This window comes from Corvus kubaryi, unplaced genomic scaffold, assembly GCF_017639235.1.
Source record: "Corvus kubaryi isolate FWS band 111438036 unplaced genomic scaffold, C.kubaryi_AGA036_p1.0 66, whole genome shotgun sequence".
In the NCBI taxonomy this organism is placed as follows: Eukaryota; Metazoa; Chordata; class Aves; order Passeriformes; family Corvidae; genus Corvus; species Corvus kubaryi.
Genome location: NW_024582054.1, coordinates 24,283,207 through 24,309,978, shown reverse-complemented (window position 1 = coordinate 24,309,978; position 26,772 = coordinate 24,283,207). Strand labels below are relative to the sequence as shown.

At 45.6% G+C, this 26,772-nt stretch overlaps 1 protein-coding gene across 1 annotated transcript in view; it reads left to right on the top strand.

The window, feature by feature from the left end:
- Window positions 1-26,692, top strand: part of CCDC85C (coiled-coil domain containing 85C) — a 110,838-nt gene extending 84,146 nt beyond the window's left edge. The window contains exons 4-6 of the mRNA XM_042047638.1: window positions 14,479-14,574; window positions 21,220-21,318; window positions 22,919-26,692. Of these exons, the coding sequence (XP_041903572.1) occupies window positions 14,479-14,574; window positions 21,220-21,318; window positions 22,919-23,008 (285 nt within the window). The 3' untranslated portion in view covers window positions 23,009-26,692. The remainder of the gene's footprint in view (window positions 1-14,478; window positions 14,575-21,219; window positions 21,319-22,918) is intronic.
- Window positions 26,693-26,772: the final 80 nt, after the last annotated feature.

Below are 26,772 nucleotides of genomic sequence, written 5' to 3'. Positions count from 1 at the left end.
CTTAGCAAGGACGTCCCTTCCGGGACTATGCTTGCTAACCTATGACACCCGTACAGACAGAGCCATGGGTTCCCCTAAAAGTGGGCATGGCTGGAGGGGGCAGGTGAAGATTACAGGGGAGCTCTCCCAAGTGAGTGTTCCCCCTGAAACTGGTGTTGGAAACATGCAGCTAAAACCTTTAGCTGTTGAGAGGATGGGGAGCCCCTGGAACATTGATCTTTACCTGAATTTAGTTCATCAACTTCCCAGCATGGGTTTTCAGTCAACTGACAGTCACTGTTGTGCATCTTTTAAAGCTAGGGTGAGTCTTGTTACACCTGCAGCTTCTTCTTGGTAAATGCCCTGTGCCTGCAGTAAAAAAGCTGGTTGTGGATGAAGCTTGCCAGGTGTCTGGCAGCACATGGATAGGGTTGTTTAGTGGGTAAGGTCTTAGGTTTTTCTGTATCACAAATGAGGTTTGTGTTTCCTAAGATTTGCCTGCATTGCTTCTCAAACAACAGAACAATCTTGACTAAAGCCTCTTCCAAAGGATGGATACTGTGCTGCTGTGCCAGGACTCCTCTTGCACCCATGTGCCAGGCATGGCTGAGGATCCTGAGCCCTGCCAGGTGATTGCCTTCCAGATGTTTCCCTCACTGCTTGGGCCTCTACGTTTGCTTGGTGATACTGTTTTCCAGATTACAGGAAGAGTCTAGAAGTAGTCAGAAAGTCCTGCTAGGAGTGGGCTGCGAGTGCTATGAATGTGAGCAAAATCCTGATGGCATCACAGCTGGAGAACCTCCCTGCTCCATGTCTGGGACACTGGTCAGCAGAGCTGTAGGTCCTGTAGGACCAGTCATACACTGGCTGCTTGATTGGGAAAAAGTCATTCTGTAGATTTAGTGTACCTCTTACAGTTGTAAAGAAGAGCACAATAATACTTTAATAATAATTTAATAAAGTTTGTATAAATAAACTCCACCTATGGAAGCAGATCCCCTTTTTGTCCCTGCTGAATGGCAGGATGGACGGAGATGCTTCAGGCAAAAAAAAAGGGGGATAAAAGTGTCCAAGTGAATATTCACTTTTCTAGCTTTGTGCCCCCATGTATAAAGACAGGAGACTTTATAGGGAGTGCAGAGAGACTTGAACGTGGAGATGTTTGTCTGGCTGTGCTAGCCTTACAGTTTTGGAGATTTTGCTTTGCTTCCTTGGTGCTTAGGCCTTTGATCCCCAGCGTTGTTCCAGGTGGGCGATGCTCACTCAGTCTGTGCTGGTTGCCCCAAGGAGCGCTGTTATTCATGATTTTACATTTATCTTGTCAGTCAGGCTGGGATACATCCAGCAGCTCTCTGCAGGAGAGTTTTGTGCTTGAGCATTGACCCTCACAGCTCACTGGGGCTGTGTGAGGGCTGGCGGCAGATGGTCCTGCCTGCTGGAGCCCTTCCTGCCCACTTGTCCCTATTTTCTCTCCTTCCTAAAGGAAGAGATGGCACCTGGCATTTATGGAGAGGCCTGGGTGCTGTGTGACATTCACTTTCATCTGTCACCCTAGCTGTGTTCTGCCTTCTTTGCAGGAAGTTGATAGAGAAAAAACAAAACCAGCTTTGGATCCAAATCCACGTCATCTCAGATACTTACGTAGCCATTTATTTACTTACTCCTGCCAAATCCCTTTGGTTTGTGGCTTGACATGATATACTGTTTTTGTGACAAAGGATAATGATCACAAATTCATGCAAATGTCTTTGAATGTCTTGAGCATGCCCAGAAGTGGACATTTAGATGTACCTGAGTTTCTCTGCGGCTTTTTTTTATAGACAGCAGGCATGTGTTTGTGAGAAATCATTTCTCTTTGTGCTGGCACATGCTTCATGTGAGTGAGTGATGGACAATTGGTGTCAGCTTCAAAGCTGTCACATCTGTTCAGGGTTTCATCATCGGCACTGCCTGTGCAACTCTTTGGGGAAGTCCCTCAGCACATCCCTCACTGTCACACAGGTTACAAGCAGGCATCACTCCAGCTCTCCAGGGCCCTGAGGTACCCCAGTTAATGACACAGCTGGGTGTTTCTAATGGGCTCTGGATCAGGGACACAAGTGCACACTCAAGATGCAGAAGCAAAAGACACTCAGAGTTGCAGTCTGTGCATTGTGCATCATGCACATGGGGAATTACAGATTGGCTCTGTAGTCTGCGTTGGTTACCAAATATCCAGCGGTCCTGCGGGTCAGTCTGGCCTACAAGACCCTGGCCTTTGCAAGGGAAGGTGTGATATGTATGTTAGCTTGAACTGAGAGCAGGTCAATCTCCTCAGCTCTGGGAACTGCCACCCAGAGTCATTTCATGGTGTACCAGAGGCTCCCTGTGTTCTTTGGGAGGTGAGGGTGATTTCCTCTGCATCCTCTGCATGAGAGGAGGCAGCAACAAGCTCCTGATGGGACCTGCCATTTCCCTGGGATGAGACTAAGCTAGATAGGCTGGCTCCATTTTTCTTGTTGCCAACAGCCTCATGTAAGCTCCCATTGCTCAGTCTCGTGTAAGTTGATGTTCCAGGCACGAGAGCTGTTTTTGAGGTACCTGTAAGCTGAGGTAACTCTGTGGCCTGCCTGGTATCTGGGTGTCATGGTTTAACTGCAGTTGGCAACTAAACCCCACACAGCTGCTTGCTCACTCCACCCACATCCAGGTGGACATCCAAGAGCCCTGCAGCACAGCTGAGGATGAATGTGGGGGCTGAGGCGCGGCCCAGAGCTTTCACCTCTCTCTTTTCTTTGGCCTCTTCATGGGTGCTCTGGCTGCCATGTGGACACATATTCCTGCAGACCTGTACCTGCCCGCTGCCCTGTGGCTGTGCCACAGGCCCGTCTCAGTGCCCAGGCATGAGTAGGTGACCTGAGGGCTGCTTATGTTCCTATGGCTGAAGGTACCATCACCTTGAGAAGCTCATAAACCAGCTGCCTGCAGGAACCATTTATCCACAGTGTTTAAGAACACAAACCAGCTTGTTACTAGCTGTCACAGCTAGCCTGGATGGCCTAGACTTAAAATCTGTGAGCAGTGTTCGTGTGATTTATAATGGGAATCCTGCCTTTGGTGGGAGTAACTTCAGAGATTTGTAATGGAAATACTAAGGCTAGTGTGGATGGAGTGGGGGTGGAAAAGTGTGTGTGAAAACACCAGCAGGAATTCTAGAGGAAGGGGTGCTTTGGCCTGTGCTGATGGCCAAAGACATGACTGGCAGCAAACAAATGGGTAAACACCACAGGATGTGTGGTTTGTGTCAGGACTGGGAGGTCTGTGCTGTGATAAGGCCACAGCACAGATGGCTCATCAGCAGAGGACTTGTTCCCTGATAACGGGAGCAATGTCGCACCATGATTTTTCTTCCTGTGGTTCCAAGAGGAAGGATTAGATAAGGTGACCAAAATGATGTAAAGGAGGCAACAGGCAGCAGCTTTCCTAGGGGTTTTTGGAGGGTAAGCAAGATGCTGAGATAAAGATCAGCCTGTAATAACTACTGACTCCTAAGGCATGTGAAAAATGTGTCCCAGAACCCAGTTCTTTGCTGTCAATGAGGAGGGATGCCAGGGCTGTCATTAGGACTTGCTAGTGGGTGTCCCTTGTCCTCTGTGCCACACACGGTAACCCTGACCACCTTTTGGTGAACATGTCAGTGTGTGTTTGTAGGTGCATGGGTGTGAGTGACATGTTAGGTTAAAATAATCATCACCTTCCCCTTCCTTAAGGTTCTGTACCGAGTTTGTAGCATTCCCTTGCTGAGGAGCAGGAGCTCCTAGAGGTTCCCCATCTGGGTGCAGGAGGATGTGTCTGCTGGTGCCGTGGGTGGTGACTGGAGAAAGGGACTTGTGCTCATCCAGGGTCTGGAACTGGGAATCCCTAGGGAAAGTACCTGCAGATAAACTCTGTGAGAGCTAAGACAAGCTCTCTCTTTTTGAGAAGACAATGCTGATGATGCCAATACTCAGCTTTTATATATTCTCCTGAGGACTACAGTAAGTATCTCCAGAAAAAAGTGATACTTCTGTTAGAGTGTTCAAAACTACTTCTCTCAGGAGTCTGTATAGACTACAGACTAGGCTGGGGAGACACAATTTCTTTTTCACCTCTAAATCTATTCCAAAAGCAACAAGGTCCATAGGAAAATGCAAAGAAGTAGTAGTGTGGTTACGCAGTGGAGAGCACTCAACTTAGAGAGCTGCTGAGTCTCTGGCTTCCTGACACTGTCTCTGATTGTATTTTCTCCAGTGTCCACTTCTTGCAGGATGCAAAGCCTGGGAGATACCTCTGGCTGCAGCACCAGCCCCTTCCCTCGAATCCCACCATGCTGTCACAATGAGTCACGTTTTGTACCTCTGCCTTGCAGAGGTACTCGGGGGAAGTGTATTTCATTTTGCCATATGGCACACGTACTATTACAAAAACAAGCCCAAACGTTTGTGGTCTGTAGGTGTAAAGAGAAGCCATTAGATGGAGTGGGAAGGGATGATGAGTCCTTGGCTGAAGCGCTGGCTATCTGCTGAGCCTGTGAGTGTGGTGGTGAGGAGAGGTGATGTGAGGGCCCATAGTAGCTAAACCCCAGCCCCAGTGACAGTCCTGTCTCTGCCTTTTGGCCAGAAAGACTGTGGTCTCCATCCTGATCTGTACAAGGGCTAAGGCAGAAGAAAAGCGAGAAGGTAACTCTATATCTCTCCCTCAGCTCCCTGCAGGGGAAGGACCAAGCTGGCCCCTGAACCAACCTGGTGTAGGCAAGGACATGTAGCTGTGGCCCAAGCCTGGTCTTGGGTCTCAGTGGGGAACCCAGAGCAAGTCTTGCAGTCCCTCTTGTGGTCCCTTCTCAGCCTGCATTGGAGGAAATCTGTTCCTCTCAGGGAGAAGAACTGGATCAGCATCTTAAAGCCAACCTGATTTTTAAAATCAAGCTTGAAATAGCAAAAGATCACCACACTGTTCTCATTGTGGTGTCCTGAAGATGTTCCCCTGTCTCCTCTGCACCCAAAGGAGTCAGGGACACTGATGTCCCTGCAGACTCACCTGGTGCATTGGGGACCTTAGCAGGGCCCCAAGGTGTCCCAGCACAGCAACCCCTCCACTGCCAACAAGGAGCTCCCAGCCCCTCATAGTGCTGCATGAAGTCCCTGGGCAGCGGGATCCCTGGCTGCCTGGTGCCAGTGCCCAGATGCATTTTCAGCATCTCATGGCCTCTCAAAATGCCTTCAGCCCCTTGTGTTCCTCCAGAAGGCCATCCTGTGCAGTGCCCTGATGGTCCCCTGCCTTCTCCTATCCCTGCACCCCATCCCCAGGAGGTGTCAGGTGAGCTGAGCGCAGCTGGTGTTTGTCAGAGGATGACTCTAGGCTGGTTTCTCACCTTCCCACATCAGTGATGGCCATGGTGCCTTTTTAGGCAGGGGGAAGCAATGATTGAGAGAAGCGTGAGAAGCGTGGCAGAAGGCAGCTTCTTCCCACTGGCTTCACCGATACCACCAGGACGTTATTGAGCAGACAAAAAGAGAAGTTCAAGGCAGCTGATCTGCTGCTGCAGCTACAGTAGCTGTAGAAGAGAAAGTAAAATGAAAGGTTTGTTGGGATTTATGGCCCTGAGAGTGCTATGATGAAGCTTCAGGGTGTGTTACCAGCAGCTGAGAACAAACCAATCCATTTTTGAAGGCAGCTGCCCTTCATCTGCTGCTATTGCGGAGGCTCTGAGCAGTGGGTGGCTTTTTTCCCCATGGCAGCCAACCAGCACAAAGTTTGGCAATGACTAAGTTTGGGGATTTGATGAGCAAAAGAGGCACTGACAGGCCGTGCCCATAATCTGTCCTTACAGGTAACCACAGGAGGCAAGAAAAATTCATCTGCTTTGAGGATCTGCTGTAGGTTCTCATGCTCATTTTTCATGTACCTTTGTGTCGGGCTGGCAATGGGTTGGGGGAGAGGCAGAGGCACAACAGAGCCTTGCTGTGTCTCAGGACTGGAGGGGCAGCCAGGCTGAAATGGAGACCTGAGGGGCAATACAGATGTGCACAGGTATCCTCCATGCCTGCATGCATCATCTACCCACACAGAGGCTTTCACCTGCATCATCCCCAAATCAGATTTGCTTCAAAATCATGAAAGTCTTAAAAATGCCCACGGTTTCCTTCTGAAAACAAATGTGCTTGATGTTCCTTTATCAAAAGTAGTAGCACCTCTCAAAATCCTTACGCTGACAGTGCCCCTGTGAGTCAGTCAGAGTTAGTGCACTTGTCTGCTGGTACAACGTGGACTTGCTCTGTCCAGACAGACTTGTTCTGTTTGCTTGTGTCAGGTGGCTGTGGGCTGAAACTCTGCATATGTCATGTTGGTAAGGGTTTCACAGTCCGAGGGGGCAGCTGAAGCTGTCGCTGGTGCTTTTTACCAGGGTGCAGCCGTCCCAGCTGCCCAGCGCTGTTACCAACCCATAGAGTGATCACTCCCCTCTCCCCCACCGCTGCTGGAGGAGGCTGACTCGCCGGCTCTGCATGCTACAAGGAGTCTCCCGAGTCTGGAGCTGCGATCAGCTCAGTGCTGAGAAAAGACACCCTTCCTGTTTGTAATGACATCCAGTTGCAAACAATGTCCTGACTTTGTTTTTCTGTTTGGGGCAGTCCCTGAAATCTTCCCTTCCCTTCAGTGCCCCAACACAACCCGTACAGCCAGTGCTGTGTCATGCCTGCCGGGGAGAGAAGCCGTTCTTTTGTTGGGTGTCTGTGATGTTTGCTGAGAAAGCAATGAAACAGTTAAATTGTTTCTTTATTAATCATAAAGTGCCATGTAAGTCCTTTTTATTACTTAAGTAGACATCCATGTATGCTGGGAACATCATGAAGATGCAGGAGGAGGTGGCTGAGACACACAGACAAGCTCCTGTGTGGACCCAGAAGTTAATTCATGGATTTGAATGTTTACGTGACCAGCTGCTCTCTATGATTAAAGGCAGCAAATTAAGTAATGCCAAAGGAGATTATCATCTGCAATAAAGTCCCTTGATTTGATAAGGAAGATGCTAATACAGAGTCCTGATGGCTCTGCACTCACTCCCTGTCAGTGGCCAGGACCTGTGCTGCGCTGGAGAGCCGTGTCTATCTGAGGAATCTTCTGCAGGTTCCTTCTCCTGTGCCTGGTGGCAGGGTGTCAAGCGCTTGCAGCTGTGGGGCAGTTCACATGTGTCTTTGGGAACGTAGGACTGTGCAGCCATTTAAGTGCCCAAGAAGGGAGCTGGTGGTTCAATTTGAGCTGGATGCTGGCAGGCTTTGTGCACGGTAGGCATGGAATAACAACAGCCAAGCACCGTCACTGCTCTGGATCGGATGATGATGGAAGCCAGGCAGACAGGACACATAAGGGTGCTCCCTGGCCCTAGTGAGGGTGTACCATGCTCAGATGTCAGAGGTCTGGCATCATCTGTATCAGGGTGGCAAAAAGGCTGTGCGTTACATGGTGTGGTTCGCAGAGGAGCCGGCACTGGTCGCTTCTTTGTGCCTCCAGGAAATCTTATTGTAGCCAGCAGGGAACCCCTGGGGCTGCTACCAGAGTGCCACCAGGTAGCCTTGTCCCTGCGGGGCCATGAGAGGAGCTGGGCTCCCTTAGGAGCATGAGAAGATGCAGCAGGGAGGGAAGGGACTTGGGAGGAAGGGAGGGTGAAATGTCAGCCTGGAGTCATGTCACGCTTCAGCACTTCGTGGCACGGGCGCTTTGTTTCAGCCATTAACCCGTCTGCAGCTGCGGGGCAGTGGAGCGCGGGAAATGTGGCCTGGGATGCAAAACAATGAGGGGAGCCAGGGAATTTCTCAGGCTGGTGATAACAGGGGTTTTTTTTTTGTGTGTGTGATCACCCAGGAATGCCACTCATCTTTGTGTGAAGGGAGGTTTCTCATTCTGAATGGACCATGAGTCCATGTGAGCCCAGTGCTTGCCCTTGGTGTTGCCTGTGCTACTCTTCTGATGGGGACACCATGCTTCAGGGTTTTGGTGCATTCCCTGCCTTCCCTTCTCCCATGCCAGAGTGTCCTTGTGCTCTCAGTCCTTGGTTTTCCTGCTGGTTTTCCCCATCTGCCCCCAGCATTGCCTCTCTGGAGCTGCTCCAGGCACTTCCTTAAACTTCTAGCCACCAGTGCCATTCACAAAACCAGTATGTGCTGGGCACCCTGTTCTGTCAATGTGCCAGGACTGGGGTGCCAGACGCAGCACCTTTCCATGGTACTACCTGGCTCTGCTACCCACTTTCCATGAACTGTGGGCACATTACTGCCTCCTGCTTGTCTCTTAACAGTTCCTAATTTGCAGAGTGGCATTGACACCTTTATTTATTTAAAACACCTGGATGGTGACAGGTACTAAGGAAGGGTCCAAGCATAATTCAAACCTGGGTAAGGAGGCTGCAAACAAAACCTCTGTGAGATAAATAGATGTGCCTGGGAATTTTATTGTGAGCTGTCTGACAGTGCCTGATGTAATGTAATTTTCTGTGTTCTGTCTCGACAATAAAAACTTCACAGTGTCTGATATGACTCCATTTAGCTTTAATGTTGTCTGAGGTATGCCATTAGAAAAGTGTGTCTTATTTAATCGGGTTTGAATTCTAAATGCTTGTTTTTTGAAATGGTAGACAAAAATTACTAAAAGGTAAGGGAAGAAGTGAGGTTCAGAAGCATTAATATTTGCTCATATGTTCTGTGTTGGTCTGAAGCATCCTCAGTGCCTAGGCTGTGCCTGCTGGCTGAGGTAAAAACAGCATAATGTTCTCCTCTGGGTTTTGAAACTTAGTCTTTTGCAGTCTTTCTGCAGATCAGGAATAACTCTCTTGGAGGTGAGGTAGGAAAGGGTGTCATTAAAAGACAGAGTATAATTGAGCAAAAAGAGATTGAAAACTTGGAAGGACCAAGGTCTTATGTCTTTTCAGATCCCTGGAGGAATCAAGGAGAAATTGTTTATCACAATTTCTTTGTCATTTTTTTGAAATTTCTGATCCAAAACCTCTAAAAGAGCAGACACCTGTTGTCCCCAGTTAGGCTCTTTTCTTCTTGGGTTCCAAAGCATTCCCACTGTTATTAAGAGATGTTCGTATTTTAAGCCTTACTTTACCTCTGTGGAGGTGTGTCATTATCAGGATTTCACAGTGTGCTCTATTGCAGAGAGTCTTATTAATTTTGGTCCTCCAAACACACAGGAATTGAGTATCCATGGCAGTGGTTGTCAGCATCTGTGTGGGACCACATGCCATGCAGCCAGATAGAGCCAGCAAAGACTCATTAGGCAACTTGGTCTTAGGCACTGGTAATGACATCGTGGCATGACACAGAGCAGCAGATGTTTGCCAGCAGCTGCAAGTTGAGGCCTCTGCTCTTCATTTTTCTGGTGTGAGATTGGAAAGGATCATTGGCAGTATTGTGAGTATTCTCACATTAGCACTATTGCTTTACTGATGGTTTTTGGGTTCTTGACTGGGGCAGTGAATGGGGCTACTTTGATTTGCTTTGTTTTCTGCTTTGGATTGGAGGGTGTCAGTGTGTCAAGTATCATTTTAGCAACAGACAACTGGGGAACTTATCCCCTGTGTGTAGCATATTGCTTCAAGGATGCTCTGGCACTAGAGACTACAGAGTTTCTCTCTCTTCTCTTAGTCAATTATACAGCTGGACTGTGAATCTCCATACAGACTTGGAGACAAGCCCTGCAGGCTCCAGAGAGAGGTTTCTGGGAGGGTCTCAGGTAGAATTGAGCTTCTCTGGGGGATTTGTGGTTTGGGCGTGCATGACGTGGGGTGGGTGAGATGGGGAGGGGACTGATGCCATGTGGGAACAGTAAGCTCTGAGAAGTGCATTGGTCCCATCACTGATACCAGCAAATATTCAGCACTGATCTGCTTGAAATGGAGGAGCAGGTGAGGGCTGAAAGGGAAATGTGTCCCTTGGTGCTTCAGTACTGCTGTCTGCACAGAGGAAGCAGAGAAATAGCTCTTGTTGTGGTTTTCCCAGTGGAAAAGCGCCTGGGTAGGGGGGTACTTGGCACTGTCCTCCCTTGAGGGATGCAAAGAGCTTCACCAGGACCCTCTCAGGATACTGCAGTCCCAGAACCATCCTGGCAGCAGAGATATGGCTGTTCTTTCCAGGGCTGAACTCGTTAGAGATCCATGCCACAGAGATCTCGAATATTCTGAGCAGCCGCAGTGGTTTGGAGAGAAGCAAAAGCACCAACTTGCTGAGCAAGCATAGGATGGGTCACACACATCTATCTCCACTGCCTCTGGTTTCCTGGGACTTCTGCTTCTTAAGGATGTATCTTGGAGAGCTGTCTTTGGGTCTCAGAGGTGCAGTGGTCAATAGACCCTGTGCACAGGGAGGAAGGGTGCTTCTTGCAAGCACCTGGGAACTCAGAGACATAACCTAGACCCCCTCTCCTTAATTAGACTGGTAATCTCACTGCTGGGCAGCTCTTCCTTTTGGTGGGGTGACTGCGGCTGTGGATGAAGCCTAAAGTGGTATGCTATTTCTCAACATCATTACTATAAATTTTAAAGGCATTTTTGGTGACTTCTGAGCTGTCTTGTAGCACCATTCATTCATATAATTATGTGATGCCTCAGCTACATATCTGAGGATGAAGAGTGAACCACCTCTGAGCTACCAAACACTTTGAAAACCTAGCAAGTGGAAAAGCCATATGTCCATTTAATACAAAGACTGCATGCTCAACAAAACCAGACAGGGAGAGGAAACTGAGAGTGATGCATGCCTCAAAACACACCATACTGCTTTTTTCCTATATGGACAATTTCTGCTTCTTAGGATGTATCCAGATTAACCTTGCTATTATTGTCTGCCAGGGTGCTGAGTCGGTTGTGTTCCTATGTCTGTGAAAATGTCAGCTATAGAGAACAGGAAGGGCATGGGTTTCTGCAGTGGTGGAGGTCCTCAGATTAGCTGAGTTAGAGTGCTGGGGTGCAGTTCTGGGAATTCTTGCTTACAGTTTCCGAATGTATCTGTTCTAGGCATGAGGAGTCTCCTCCATCTGTGCAATTTTACTTACTACTTTGACACTGACTACGTGAGATTTTCCCTGCCCTCCTGCCCTCCTTCCAATCTCCTATCTCCAGTCTCTGTTTCCCTCTCCCCTGCATTTCACCTCGATGGGTTTCCTGCTTGGTAAAATACACATCCTCCTCTTCCTTCCCATTCCCTCCCTTCTCCCACTGTTGGCAGTTTTCCAATATAGCAACCTTGACCTTATCTCCAATTCCTTCCATTTCCTCCCCTTCAGCTAACAGTATCGGTGAACTCTGCCCATTTTCCTCTCCTCCATCCTCCAAAGGCTGGCCATGCATCCTGCTGGATATGTTGTCACTTCTTTCCTTGCTGACTGCAGTCATCTCCATTCTGGCCTCCTTTATGTGTGCCTCTGTGCAGGAAGCTGATAGGAGTTTGGCTGAAGCTTTTCTCTTTTGTTGTGAACTGCACTGAAATCAGTGGGTTCACAACAAAAGCGCTGAAATGAAGCACCAACCCCTCTATAAAACGCCGGCTCGGTGTGTGACTGGAAAGAGCCTTCCCTGAGGGTGCAGCTGCCCAAGAAGCACTGAGTGCAGTAATGAATACTGAGCCACCCTTAGCCGTGTGTGTAGTTTACTGGTTGCATCCCATAGCTGCAAAGAGCGGGGGTGTTGGTGGGATCCTTGCTTGCTTCCCTACTTTCTTCACATCTGTGTTTGACCTTTTGTAGCACCAGCCTGGCATGGTGGGGAGGTCTCTGTGGCTTGGGGCAGTGGGCCAGTGGCGTGGCCGTGTGGTGCACTCACCATTGCTGATGATGGCACTCAGCAATTTGGACATCTCTTTCTGTTGGCTGGGGCTTTTGGCTTCCAAGCTAAGGATCAAGGATCATGCCTATTTTAGAAATGAAGTAATCTGTCACTTAGACTCTGACTGCAAGTTTTGGGTTTACCTCTTTTGCTGCATTTCTCATTCTTTAAAATTATTTTTCCCTTCTTCAGTCAAATTCTCTACCCGTGTTCAGGGGCCACTCAGTTGATTGCCCTTGTTTGAGAAGGAAGGTGATCCTTTCAATGTTTTTTGTGTGATGTGATATGATATATCCAGTATATCACTGTGTTTGCAAGAATGCTTTTATCTTGTCAGTATGGTGATTGGTTAAGTATGATCAAGCTCTTTAGAAAACATTTCTCTCTAATCATTTTTGTTTCATTTGTATTCTGTAATAATTTTGAGAGTGATTGTGATCGTGGAAGTGCTTTGTAGCTCATTAGTGACTTCAGTTATGTGAGGAGAAGCTGCTGCTGTCTTTCATACAGGAGACCTCGTGATCTACTCTAGTTTGGCCAGGAAACTGTATTTAAAATGTTGTCTGCAGCACCATCCAGCAGAATTCTTTTTAACTTTGTCGTATTACTCTCAACTCTAAAAAAATATTGGATGTTAGACCTTTGCTTGGCATTTCCTGTGTTAGTTCTGAAGACGGCCATGGGAGAAGATCCATATCAAGTATGACCAAAAACTCCTAAATATTCTTCTTTCGGTTGTCATGGTCCTGGTCATTTATAGAAAGAAAGCATCTTTCATTATGAAGCCTCAGTAATTATGCATGCATTGGTGTCTCTGACCTCTGTGGGAAGCTGATCCTGGAAGGACTCTGTTGCATTTACCAGCCCTGTGAGAAATTTGTAACCCCTTTTGCAGTCGTAAGTTGCAGCTGCATACTGGCTGGATCCAGTCCCTAGTGCTCCCTCCCCAGCCTCTGTCTTTTCTGTCTGACATTATGGACGGGGTGGCTGAGGACATGTCCCCAGGTGGCCACAGCTCCAACAAGCTGTAACCCTCTGCCACTAGGTCCAGAACCATGCCCAGCCTGTGAGTGCCTCTGCTTTCTCAGTCTGTTAAATAACCTTGGAGAATTATTGCAGGGTTAGCAAGTCTAACTTTCCTTTTTCTGAGATGCCACCCCCTCTCCAAAGGAAATTTGTGTATCACCTGCAACTCAGTTCATGAAGGTTGCTATTATGGGTAAATGGCTGTTGGTCATGACGTGGGTTTGGCACAGATCAGTGGCCAGGGCTTGGAAGGCTCCATGCCTTTTTGTCTGTAGCCTAATAGATGAGCCCATCTTTTCCTTTAATACAAGCACATGAACACTTTTATTAATAAAAAGGCCCCTACAACTTAAAACATTTGCAAGAATGAGAGCTGAGAAAGTGCCCCTCCATTGGTTCTCCTTTACTGTAAAAGTTGTGAGGCACTGGCACAAGTTGCCCAGAGAAGCTGTGGATGCTCCATCCCTGGAAGCGTTCAAGGCCAGGTTGCATGGAGCTTTAAGCAACCTATCTAGTGGAAGGTTCCCTGCCCATGGCAGGGGGTTGGAACTAGAGGATCTTTAGGGTCCCTTCCAACCCAAACCATTCTGTGTTTCTATTATTCTATGATTATTCTGGCACAACTAGCTTGCTGGCCTTGGCAAGGAAGGCAAAGTGATGAGACAAAGCATAAAACATGCTGTGTTTTTAAACGCAGAAAAGACGTGGATGGAGTGCCTCGTGTGTTGTGTGTGAAAGCATTCCTGTGATGGTGCTACATGCAGCTCTGCCATCCTAATTTGCTTTCAGAGGCCCCCAAGTATAATAATTCTTTGTGTTTCCTAAAGGATGTGAAGACTAAATACAAGTTTGGTCAATGATTTCATTGTTGATTTCTCCTGGAGTTAAAAAGCAATGCAAAAATATTAGGGACAGGCAGGGTGCAACTCGCTGAATAAAGATATTGTGTCTCTCATAATTCAGGCTGAATGCCTGTAGAAAAAGGAAAGCCCTATGCTATGAAAAATGCTTACAAGGCTGGGTGGACAGTAGAAATCTTTTGCAAAATGTCATTTTGGCATCTTTCCCAATGGAATCCTTCGTGCAGGAGGACTGGCCAGCATTTTGGAAACGAACCCAGCCAACATTAGGTTTGGACATCTGCTTGTTTTAAGGTTGCTTTCACAATTTTCTCTGTAGCTGAAGATTGGTACTTGATGTCTATGTGAAAATGCTGCCAGAGAAGCAATGAAGTTATGCCAACTGTTTCTTTCATGAACACAGCTTCTTAGAAATGACCGTTTTATGCTGGAAAATCATCTTGTTTGCATTGCTCCCATGTCTAGAAGGATGAGTACTGTTTGATCTTGTCCTTGTACAAAGTTATCCTAAATGAACAAAAAATATTTCTTGAATCAATTTAGCTTTAAACCAGGGTGCTCTTCTGCCTGAATGCATCTAGACTGAGTGATGGTACATTTAAATGGTGTCAAATGAAGTGACTTGTGAGGAAGAGGTAGTGGTGGCTTTTGTCTTTGTAGGTGGCTAAGGGGATTGAATTTGAGACAAGCTAGTGGTCAAATTTTCTGGATATTTTCTTCCTCCTTGCTTAAATCACCCAAAGGGCAATTAACACATATCTTCTCTTATTTCCCCAGGGACCAGCTCGCATGACATCTGATCTTGCATCTTCTCCTGCAGCGGGGTATGTCCCTGTGGGTCAGAAGCCAGAGGCTGTGGTGCATGCTATGAAGGTAAGGCTGTGTGGGGCACTCAGGTGTCCTGTGTTGCACCTGAGTGGCAGAGCTGGGCATTGGCTCTTCTTGTGGAAACAACTGAACACAGAAAGTTAATACTCAGGCAGGATGTTGGTAACCAACACCTGTATCATGATGAATAAGCATTGCTTAAAATAGTTGCAGAGCTAAGCAAGATTATGCACAGCTATTTTTTGGGGGTGGGAAACATCCAGTAAAAGCTGCTGATGCTGAAGGTGTTGGCTACCCTTTGTGTTCACCAGTCCTGCGTAAGCTGGGTCTCAGGGGTGACAGTGGTGACTGAAATGCTGTTTTAAAAAGGGACACAAAACCTGCAGTTCCTACACGTATTTTGTTGTTGAAAATCCTGCAGCAGCCTTCAAAGGACAAAGATTTTATTTTATGAGGATATACAGCACAGAGTGGCATCCTACCCACACAGGATGTGCATCATCTGTAGGGATTAAAGTCAGGACTGTTGACAATGGGACCATGGGAGACTGGTAGCTGAGTTAAAGGAGAAAACTTGCACCATGATTTCACAGCACCTCTCAGGTTCTAGTGACCACCCATTAGCAGAAAAAGTGTAATTCCCCAGTGCTACATGTTTAAGTAGTTAAGCAAGAGACTTCTGAGTATCTAAGAGACACAGAAGCACAAATCCTTTACAAGGTGCCATAGGGATGGCTGGAAAGTCTCTTAACTAAATTAGTCTTTGGTTGAAATATAATGATTTATAGATTCGGGTTTGCTGAAGCTGAAAAATTTTGTACAGGGTTAAAAAGCTTTCATCACCTCAAAGGAGGATTCCTGGGTGGCTGCTCTGGAGCTCAGATCCCTATGGTCATAGCTGGAAAAAAGGTCCAGCAGTGGCTTCACTAGCTTGGATGATCTTAGACCTGGAGAGAGATGCTTACAAAGCTCTTTGCTTTGTACCTTTCCACATCTGACAGGTAGATAAATGGCACAGATGTTGCTCATAGTTTTGATCTACAAATTCCCTAAATTTTCTAATTTTTAGTGTTTCTAGCTTAGTATATTGTGCCTGTCAAGGGTCTCTTGGCTCCAGGACAGATTTTGTGATGGTGGTGGTGATGGTGGTAAAACCAACAAATGTCAGAAGAAGCAGTAGTGTGGCTGGCAAGGATGTTGGTTCAACTGAGCAGTTCCAAGATCCTAGGAGGATATTGAGTGCCACTATTTCTGAAGTAGTTATTAAAGGCAGAGAAGTTTGGTTTGATTTAGGTCTAATTTGAATTTAAATTATAAATGATCCTTCAAATTGAAAATCTTGATTTTTCAGCTTTCTTGAGACTTTATACATCCAGATTGTATAACTCCTATTGATTGATTGTATAACTACCTAAGACAAGGATGTCCAGCATGGTCAAGGATTAAGAAATACCTTTAGTACAGCTTTTGCTTGTTCCCAAAGGAGCTGACCACACAAGTGGCAGTTCACTTGCTGACATGTATTTGTCCTGTGTTTTTCAACAAGTTTCTTCTTTGCATATTGTGAATGGCTCTGTGCTATCAGAAAGCTCCATCCTGTACTATGCTGCAATGTGCTTGTGGGTGACATTTCTCCTGTATGTATATATATATGTATATATACAGATGGATCTGCTAAATGTTGCCTTGCAGAATGTTGCAAACTCATGTGAACCTTTGTTTTTCTGTCACTTTGTACTGACTTGGCTTTGATTGCAATTAATCATCCAAGCCCTGATGCAGTCCAGACTACTGCTGCTGGCTTTTTCTTCCCAAACAGTGGGGTTCATACCTTTCTGCTCCTGCTCTTCATTGCATTTGGCGAGGTGGTGGTGAGGGATAGTATTAAGCAGAGCTGGTAGCATTTTTAAATTACAAGATCAAATACTTATGAATTGATTATGATCATATTCTGGGGAGTAATTAGTTTCCTATTTGCTTTAGGAATTACAGGACTGAATTTTTTACTAAAGGCAAGAAACATAAATGGTTTTAAGATGTGGTTTGATAAGCTTATGAAAAGGATTGAAAATTAATGAGGAAGATTCTTGGAAACTGGAATTAAGTTTGGAAGGTCTGGCGCAATGATTCATTTAAAGGAATTGAAAGGAAGTTGGATGACTGGTTGTTTGCACATATTAGTAATCCTTCTGCTTCAGAGCTTTGTGGATTCCTAGAAAGGGCTAGAAGAAATTCAGAAGAAATTCTCCTCTGTGATTTCATAGTTTGGCTGGTGAGGTGCACTTCTCTGTCTCCAAAACTGTGGAAAGTGTCACGGCTTGAGTGAGGAAGCAGGTGACATAGCAGTCACATCTCATGGGGCGTAAATGATCTCACGTGATGCGTCCTGCTCACTTGCTTGAGGTTAAAAATATTCTCACATTTGAAGTGAGGAGGAAATTCTCCTGTAGGTCAGTGTGGCAGGGAGAGATGAGAAGGTGTTTATTTTTCCATCCTGTGGCCCATTTCCAAGGATCATCGGGAAATTGAAAGATTGAAGAAACTGGTCATGATCTCAATCTCTCCTCCTCTCTTGTGGCACAGTGAAATAGTGGCTATTGGTCTCCAGCCGCAGATGTTTTTTTGGCCACATCATGCTGTAGCATATGGAGTGGGTCTTATTCGCACCCTGCAGAGCTGGGTAGCTTTTCCAGTGCCAGCCCCTGCATGTGGGAAGCTGGATGCAGCTGCTGCCTTAGACCCTCACCTCCTGTGATACACATCATGACTCTCTTGAGAAGAGAGCAGCCTACAAATGGGACTTTGACTATACCACAGCAGATATTGGAAAAAGCCCTTCTTGGTTGAGAAAGGAAGTCCTTATGGCTCTAGCAGGCCAGCTCCTTACTGCAAGGAAAGGCAAGGAGAGATGGAAGGGCCATGAAGATGATCAAGGGGGTGGAGCACCTCTCCTATGAAGAAAGGCTGAGGGTGCTGGGGCTGTTCAGCCTGGAGAAGAGAAGGCTCCAGAGGCATCTTATAGCACCTTCCAGTCCTATAAAGGGGGCTTACAAATAAGAGGAAGAGGGACTTTTATGTCACGTAGTGACAGGGCAAGAGGCAATGGTTTCAACTGAAAGAGGGCAGGTTTAGATTAGGTGTTGGGAAGGAATTCCTTACTGTGAGAGTGCTGAGGCGCTGAAACAAGTTGCCCAGAGAAGCTGTGGATGCTCTTTCCCTGGAAGTGTTCAAGGCCAGGCTGGATGGGGCCCTGAGCAACCTGATCCAATGGATGGTATCCATGCCAAACCATTCTATTATTCTATGATTCTGTGCAGTTGGCTCCACTTGTGGAATGCTTGCATGCAAATCTGTGCATCACAAGTGATAAGGCTGCAAGGATGCATCTCTGTGCCCAAGCAAAAGTCACTGAGGGGCTGTCCACTTCATGTGGATCTGCAGGACTTCTGGACTGCCTCTATCTGCGCCCACATACGTAATATCCCCCAGGCTTTTTCCTTGGGATTTTTCTGCCAGCTAAATTCTATCTATGTGGCTGAAGTGCTGCCTGCAATTTAGAGTAAGTTCTTCCTTGAGTGCATTTAGGATTTTCTTTATTTTTCCTTCTCAAATAGTTTTGTTTGCTTGCACCTACTAAATAAGGAGCAAGATGACAGGTTGGCACTCCTAACAGCTGTTTTTGCTAACAAGAATAAAAGGTACATATGCTACAGCTCAGTATCTCACTGAACATCAAAGCACTTTTCTTAGGAACTGAACAAACCTGCTAAAGACCTGGGAAGGTGATGGGGAGACAAATGTAAGAGAATGACATTTAGCCTATAACCCAGCTGCCCCCACAGCAGGAGCCTGGACCTCTTCCATGCACATAGAGCTATCAAGCAGGTGATCATCACTCCCACTAATTGTGGATAAGACAGGATTTGGCTTTCCAAAACTAGGGAAAAATTCTAGCAGGGCATATGGACTGTTTCCTTGCTGAAGCAGGATGCTGTGTTTCCCAGTGCTGTGTCCAGTTGACTTATGAAGCAACAAAATTAGTGAGGTTTCCACAACTTGGAAAGCATCCCTCAATCCCACAGTGCTTTGTGTTACAGGAAGGAATACCTCAACTTTCAGCTTCCCTTCCAAAGTTTTACTATTGTCATTCAGACTCTTTAGTGATGTTTTTTTTGATTGAATACTTGTTGTTTCTAAAATATGTTTATATCTTGGCCATATTGGGTCAGTACAGCAAGTCAGAAGGGAGGTGGATGTGGTGGACTGGGTGGCTTTGTGGTGACACTGCCTTGCTTACAGACATCAGTGCGGTCTCAAAGAACCCTGGAGGTGTTCCCCAGTTTACTTGTCAGTAGGGAGAAAGCCAGACAAGCCAGCAAGCCCACTGAGAGCAAGGTGAAAATTGTTTTCAGGAAGTGGCATCCCTATCCAGAAGAGCAGCATTTCCCAGTCTAGCCCCATCCTCCTGCATGTGGAACAGCCCCATGCCCGAGTGGAGCAGGCTGCTCTCACTGGCTGGCATTTTACCCAGGGAGATAACAAAGGGCTGCTGTGTCAATGGAGGACCAAGTACTGTCAGTGCAGCTTGATGAAAAGCAAAAAGGAGGGGATGGCATGAGCCACTTTGAGCCTGGGGTACATTTGTCTGTTTTCTTTAGGCTCCTGGGTTGGGAGGTGGCAGAAATCACAGAAGGACGTACCCCAGTTTCTTAGACCTACACTGAATGCAGTCCTTGAACTTTAGCTGATCCATAGATAGCTGATGTGAAGGCATGTCCCAGTGGTGTAACTGGAGGAACATTAACCTGGTTCTTCTAAATGGCTGAGGAGGTGTCTGCAGTATCTGAGAATAGCTGGGCCTGGGTCAACACTAAGAAAAGGCCTTCCTGTCTTGCTTCAAGAGGTTATTTAACTCTTCAGAGTGTATTTTCTTCCAACATGCCTTTCCTGGATAGGCTGTTGCATTTTATCACTATGAATCCCATTTTCCCATGCCCAAGATGCTAACGCATCTTTACAAAGTGCTTAGCCAGACACGGGTTGAGCCTGGGAAGCAGGATGGTTTCCAGAGTAAATGAGATTCAGAAATTAAATACAAACATAACTTCCATCTGATCATCTTTCTGCTCCAGCTCTGCCTGGTTAACTCTATTAAAAGACATTTCCACTGAAAGAAATATGCTGTGACACCTTTTCACACCTCCTGGACTAAGGAATGTGGGTTTAATTTAAGCACAAGTTGCAGAAAAACAGTTTATTTTAGTCCACTGAGAGTCTTGTGCCTGCAAGATGGATGGCTGTTGAAAGCAGAGGCTGGGGCTGATGTGATCTTTAACTAATCTCCCCCATGGTTGTCCTTGACACTTGCCCTGTGGACACAGCCATTGTTTAGCTGCCAGCCAGGCAGCCCTGGTGTTCCACGCCAGGATGTGATCCTGCAGGCTGCTGGCTTTGCAGCCAGCATCGGAAGCACACGGGCTCCAGACAAGCAAGTTCAATGTATGAGTCCAGCTGGATCAATAATTAATTCCCTCCTCTTTAGCAGAAAATAGAAGCTCTCTTTGTCAGCATGTACATGCTTTTTGCATCCCTCTTGCCCTTCCTGTCTTCTTAGAATGGATGTGGATAATTCCTATTGGTGCAAAGACTGGTCCCAAGTAGGCTGTGGGCCCTAGGAGAATGACCTATTTTTGTTTGTAACACAGTTTGAGTACAGCAGGATTGCTGTGCTGAAGCAGACCTGGGGATAATCTTCTCTGGTATCCCATTTCGTGGAGCAGCCAGTGCTGTATATACCTCAGCAAAGGCTGGAACCCATCCTAGCACTGCATCTGGCTCTGTATCTCCCTAGGATGTATGGGAATATTTATTCCTACAACTACGCTTGTACTCCTTCATATGTGTGTGGATGCATCGTGGTGAATGAGACCATGTGCTGTTTGACGGCGTTGGGTGGTTGCAGGAGCTCTGACCCTGCACACTGAGCTGACCACCTGACTCATCAGTGGTGAAGCCCTGGGTGAGGTGTGTGAATCAGCACAGAGGCAAGAGTAAAACCTGGAGGCTCCTGTGCTGTGATATGCCCACCTTGTGTGAGATGCCTGTGTGGAGGAACTGTTGGAATGCATGTGGACGTGACAGAGGGGTATCCTTCAAGTCAGTGTTTCCAGCTGGAAGTGAAGGCTGCCTTTACCCCAGGCAGTCTCCTTTCTGTGAGCAAGGGACCACCTGGCCACAGCTGGGCACTGCCTCCCTGAAGGAGCTCTGTGGGGGTGGCCAGGGCAGTGGGATGTGGCAGGCTAGGGCTGGCTCCCACTTGAGCTGCTCTAGAGGTTTGGGGTGTGGGCAGCACATTGGTGAGGCACAACATCATGCTTGTTGGGGTGCTGCCTGGAAGGTAGGGCTATCAGCAGCCTTCCTGGAAGAGATGCACTTGTGGGCACAAGCAACTTGCTGCCAATGGTCCCCAGGACTGTGGCAGCAGCCACACCATGCAGGTGGTGGGACAGAGGCAGGACATGGCTGGGGAAACAGGGAGGACAGAGGTACCCAGCTTGATGTCATGCTCGTCTGCTTGTCTTGAGGCTTTGTGAATCCTGCCAGTTTAAATACTTGTTAATGAATTTTTTAGAGACACAAATAATTATTTGAGGATCATAATGGTTTTGTAATATTGGTTTTTTTTTGTAGGTCCTTGAGGTCCATGAAAATTTGGACAGGCAAATGCAAGACAACTATGAAGAAGACTTAAGTGAAAAGGAGAAGGCAATTGTTCGTGAAATGTGCAATGTAAGAACTCCTCCCAGCAACTCTCGGGGTTCCTTTTGTGGTCTTTTTTTAGAAGTATGAGGGAGCAGGGATCTGCTGTGTGTAAGCCTTGTGAGGTGCACAGGCACAAGGGAAGAGTGCTGACCACTGTTCTGGGTAATCTAAGTGCCTTGTTCACTGCACAGAGCAGCCTTTGCTCAGTTGACAATTCCCACTTCACTGCCTTTCAGGCTGTGGAGTAGCTAGTCTAGCTGAACAGACTAGCTGGACTAGCTGGACTGAGCAAGAGGCTCTCCCTGTCTAGGAGAGTCCTGTTAGCAGTTGTCTCCACCTGTACCCTTAAGGACTTGGTTTGGGCTAAGCAGCAATTGGTTGCCATCTTTAAAGCTATACAGCTTGAATGGGTTTGAGCCTAAGCCACATGGTAATGTCAGAGGGAGAATCTTGTCTGGAGTCATTGAACAGCATCATGATCTGTGGGGTGCTATTAACACTGCTGTCATTTTGGGCAACCACACTGTTAACTGAGCTGGCCACATCCTGTACAGCGAGTGCTCGTAGCCAGCCTCTGCTCTGCGGTGTCTGCTGTCATTGCACTACCTCCAGCCTCCAAGCACCTTGGCCATGCTCTGGCTTTGAACAAGCTTTGGGATTTCTGCTGGAACACAGCCCGAGCTGCCTGTCACGTGCAGTTGGAGATGTGCTGTTCAATTGCCCAAAGCAGGGAGGAGGATGCTTGTGAGCCTTCTTTTTTCGAAGCCCACATAAGAGGACGGCCCAGGTGGCATCATTTAGTGCCTTCCAGCAGTTGAGAGAGGCCTAATGCTCTGTTTAAATTCCGAAACCCACCTCAACCCTAAAAACAAGGCGTAAAGAACACAAGTGCACCTTGCTGAGCTAAATCACTGTGAGCATCCTTGGCAAGGGCTGAGGCACTTCACTTTGATTGCTGGATCCCTATAAGCAAAGGCAAGACCAGAGTAAACGAGGGCCTGCTTTTTAGGATATTTTGTCTGCTCAAAGTCCCAGTCCCTTGTAGCTATGCTGGGGGAAAGGTAAAATACTGTAACTTTACCCTCCCAAACTGACTCATCTCTATTTGTCTATCATCAGCTGTTTTCTCTTTAAATATTCATTTCATGTAGATTCAAGGCAGCTATAAAGTTTTTTTCAGTTTATTTTTTATTTAAATAGTGGCCCTAGAGTGATAAAATGTATGTTTTTAGAAAGTAATGTATATATAATTTTAATCATTATCTTTTTCATTATCTTTTCTGTTCATGGTAGCATCTTTCCTGTAAGCATGGCAGGGTTGACCTACCATTGAACTTAAGTTCTGAATCTAGTGTATTTGTTTTATACTATTACCCCAGGGAAAAACGGTTCTAATTTCAAGAGAGACTAATTAGAAAAATGCATCAATGGTTTTTTTCCCTTGGAAACTGGTGCACAGATGCCATCCAGTGTCCCTGCTGAGAACTGCAGCCCAGCTCTAGGAAAGGGCTGGTTTTGTCTTTCAGACTGCAATTAAAAAAATATTACCATTCCTCAGTGGCTTTGTTGTTTGGATTTTTTTAAATTCCTGTCTTTCTCTCCCCAAACCCTTTATTTTTTCTTACAGGTTGTCTGGCGAAAGCTGGGTGATGCTGCGAGCTCCAAACCCTCCATCAGGCAACATCTGTCAGGAAACCAGTTCAAGGGGCCCTTGTAGGAACACTGTCCTGGTGACTGGAAGTGATGGATTCTGTGAACACTAAAAAGAGGCAGAACTCAGTGTTTCTGGCTGCCTGTTCTTTGGGAGTTGGGGTTGAGTTTTTTCAGGGTTTCCTTTTTTCTTTTTTTTTTCAGCTTTTTTTTTTTGGTAACAATAGTGTAAATATGGCAGCTAAAGGCCTGATTTGCAGGCTGTGGTGCTCTGGAACTACTGTTCACTGGGTAACCATCCAATAATGCCAGACTTGCATAATTTGTATTGTAGTTCAAACCTGCTTTGTTGTAATGGTCTGTTTGTAGAATTAACTAACTCAAGAGAATTTCTAAGAGGAACAAGAAGAACCCTTAACCTGCGGAGAAGTCACCATTTGTATTGCTCCTGTCCACCCGCTTGTCAGTGATTCATAGCTGGGTTAGTGGCTCCAGGCAGCCAAGGAAAACACAATTCCAATTCATTGGCTTACTGCCTGCCAAATTCATGAGCTGCTAACTCTCTTTTTGGAGGTCCTTATTTTGAAGAATGACATGAAACTGTTTTCACAAGGCTCTGTGTAAAATACTGAGTGGCAAGCTAAAAACACTTTACTGCCCTACATTGTATGGTGGTACTCATCACACAAGTGTACATAAAGGTTCAAGACTCTGTATCAGGTGTTAATGAACAATTTTTCATGATCAAATGACACAAGATTTCTGCAGTCATGATGTGCATGAAGTCACTTAGCCACACACCAGTATTCCCTACAAATGCGGCAACACTTTTCCTGTAAAGCTTTCACTATGAAATAATTCAGCAGAAACTGCTATCCTGACAATGCTTATGGCTTTCACAGGATCTTCAAGAGCAGCTCATCGTTCACATAAGGAAGATTGGGTGGGTTTTTAAAATGTTCTTGCTGGATCCCTCACCTATACTGGTTCCTGTGTAAGGTAACCAAACAACAACCTTGCAGAGCTGAATAAAATACTCCATGAACACGGGCTGTCGGGTGAGACTACTTCCTGCCATTCAAGCTTTATTTTTGTCAATGAACCAAAACAAGTGGGTTTTTCCTTCTTCAAATGGTTGTATATAAAACAATGGGACTTATATTTTGCTATTGTGGAGTAGCTGCCTGTGTAGTTGTAAGAATTTGACTCCCTCCTTTTCCAAGTTGTCACAGCAGCTGTCCCTGTATTTCATTAGATGTTCTTTCCCAATAGTCCAAGGAAGCGGGGCTTCATTATTAGAACTCATTGGTGTAAAATAATTTTAAAGACAGACATGTGAAAAGATCAAAGCCTCCTCTTCAAAAGTTGCATCGATTTTAGTGATTAATTGGAGGATGTAATGACCTCAAACACCATTACTTTCTTTTTGTTCTCTGCAAGAATCAGTCACAGATACAGACAACTGTATTAGCTCGACAGGTTCTTCCTCTAAATTAGTTTGTTCTACCAGTTGAGTTCTTGACTTGTGGTATTGTATTAACACAGAGCACTGATACAATACCAAGGAGCCCATGTGGCAACTTATGAAAGGTAATTGGTCCCGTGGTGTACAATAAACTATAGCTGCCTGGCTGAAGAATTTGCAGTGTCAGAGCCGAAACCTGTAACCAGTAAAAAAATAGAGAAGGAATACAACCAAAATACACCGTAACCACTAGGAGTAAGTATTCATTCAGTATTCATTGCAGAAATGTAAATTTAACAGTTGAGTTGGTTATTTAAAAATAACCAACCAAGAACCACCCCCAAAACACAAGTGCATACTCTCACTCACACACCCACCAATAGATTGTTTCTTACTACTGCTCAGTCAGTGAACACTGGGCTAGATAGCTCTCAGTCTAATAGTATTTCCATTCCATGGAGTCTGGAAAAATCCATTCTAGAGTCTGACTGTCTCCTTTAAGATACAGCATCTCTAGAGGACTCTGGATTTCCTCCTCTTTGCTCTTTAACCTCCAGTTTCTAGTCACCATTGGTGATTACTTGTCTTCCTTCTGTACAATTTATACCTTGAGATTCTGTACCAGAAAAGGTGATGTAAAGCAGAGCATCATTATTCCTTAACATTTAATGTCAAACAGAGGGTTACTTTAATCTATCTGCTTAGCCCGTTTTAACTTTGGTGGCATCTGATTGCTGGATTAGGCAGAGTTCAAGTATATTTGGAACAAAGTTGATTTATGCCAGTGAATTTTAACTAAAGCAACACAAATGTTCCCAGCACTTGGAGAGAGTTAACCGTGTTCATGACATGCTTACTATTTAAGGGGTATATGAGGCTATTAGCAGGTCTTCTAGATAAGATAACTTAGATATCAAGATAAGAGCTATACTAATCAGATTACTAGTCTCACCACTATGTGATTCCCATTCGAATATTCCCTGCTATCAAATCTCTCTCAAAATCTATTCAATGACTTCAAGCAAAGCTTGTTTTGTTCCACCTGCACATCTCACCTACAAGGGAAGCAACTGCAGTTGAAATTAGCCCTGCAAACCCTGAAGAGCCAGTTTACAGGGTAGGCAGCAGTTCAGCTGAACAACCTTCATATTCGTAGGGTACTGCCCTTTTTAAAATTTTATTTGGCAGCATCATTTTCAATGTAAGACATGCATCACTGATTTTGCAGAAGAACATGACAGTGCTGTACCTTGGGGTGTTACTGTTCAGGGGTTTTTAGGCTTGCTACTCTTCATACTTAGCTCCATTTGAGCTATAAAATGTCTTCCTGGGGTAAAATGATGCTCAGTGACTTTACAGGATGACTTGGGTGCTGAATTTTCAGCTGTCTAAAAAGATGTTTTATACACATATTTAAATTCACTTACCTATGCGCTCAGTATTCAGTGAAAACTACCTGAGGAGCTTTGTACATTAAGTTGGAGGGGAGCATCCCTTGAAATAGTGGCCATTAAGTTAATATATTTGGGGCAATAGCCCAAGATAATTTCCTCAAGATTGAAGCCCTGGGTTCTGCAATCCTCTGGCAAAGAAAGCATCTACTGTTTACAAATGGACTTTGCTTGCTTAAGGAAAGTAAAATCACATCCTTGGCTTTTGTTGGAGTGACTGGAGTAAGCAGCATTTCCCTAACAGTTCCTGAAATGCTGCAGTGTAAGCAGCTTCAGTTGGCTCTTTGCACCTTGATAAGACTGCTGAGCACAACCTTGTTTGAGAATGGCACATTTTTATCCAAATATTAGATATTAAATGAAATCAGTGTTAAAGTGACCTTTTATCTTTCTAGAAACTGGGGGGGAAGAGTACTACTGATCTTTTTCAAAGTGCATGACTGTAAAGTGATAAAATTGTATATTTTTCATAATGTGGGGAAAGTCTATTTGTGCTGCTTTAGAAATCAGTTTAAAGTTTGATTTCTGTTAAACCTGTGATCTTACAGCCCTGCTATATTTTCTGTATATGATTTACAAAGAACTGGAAAAGTTAGCACCTGCTGTTGTGTATATAGCAAAATTCTTTAGACCTTAGCACGCGTTTTTACCTATTATTGAACCACTCTGGCTTTTTTGGGGAAGGAAAGTAATAGTACAGTTTTTTTTGATAATGTGTGTAAAACATTCATTTGAAATATTTTAGTAAAAATGAAGTAAGAGATTGATTGTGATAGTGTATACTTCTAGCTGATAAAATAAAATACATTCTTTTTAAATAAACTGATGAATAAGATTTGGGAGACCACTGCTGAACTATCTTGGAGTAAGTATCTTGGAGTAACTATAGTGTTATGAACTCTGAACTAATATGAA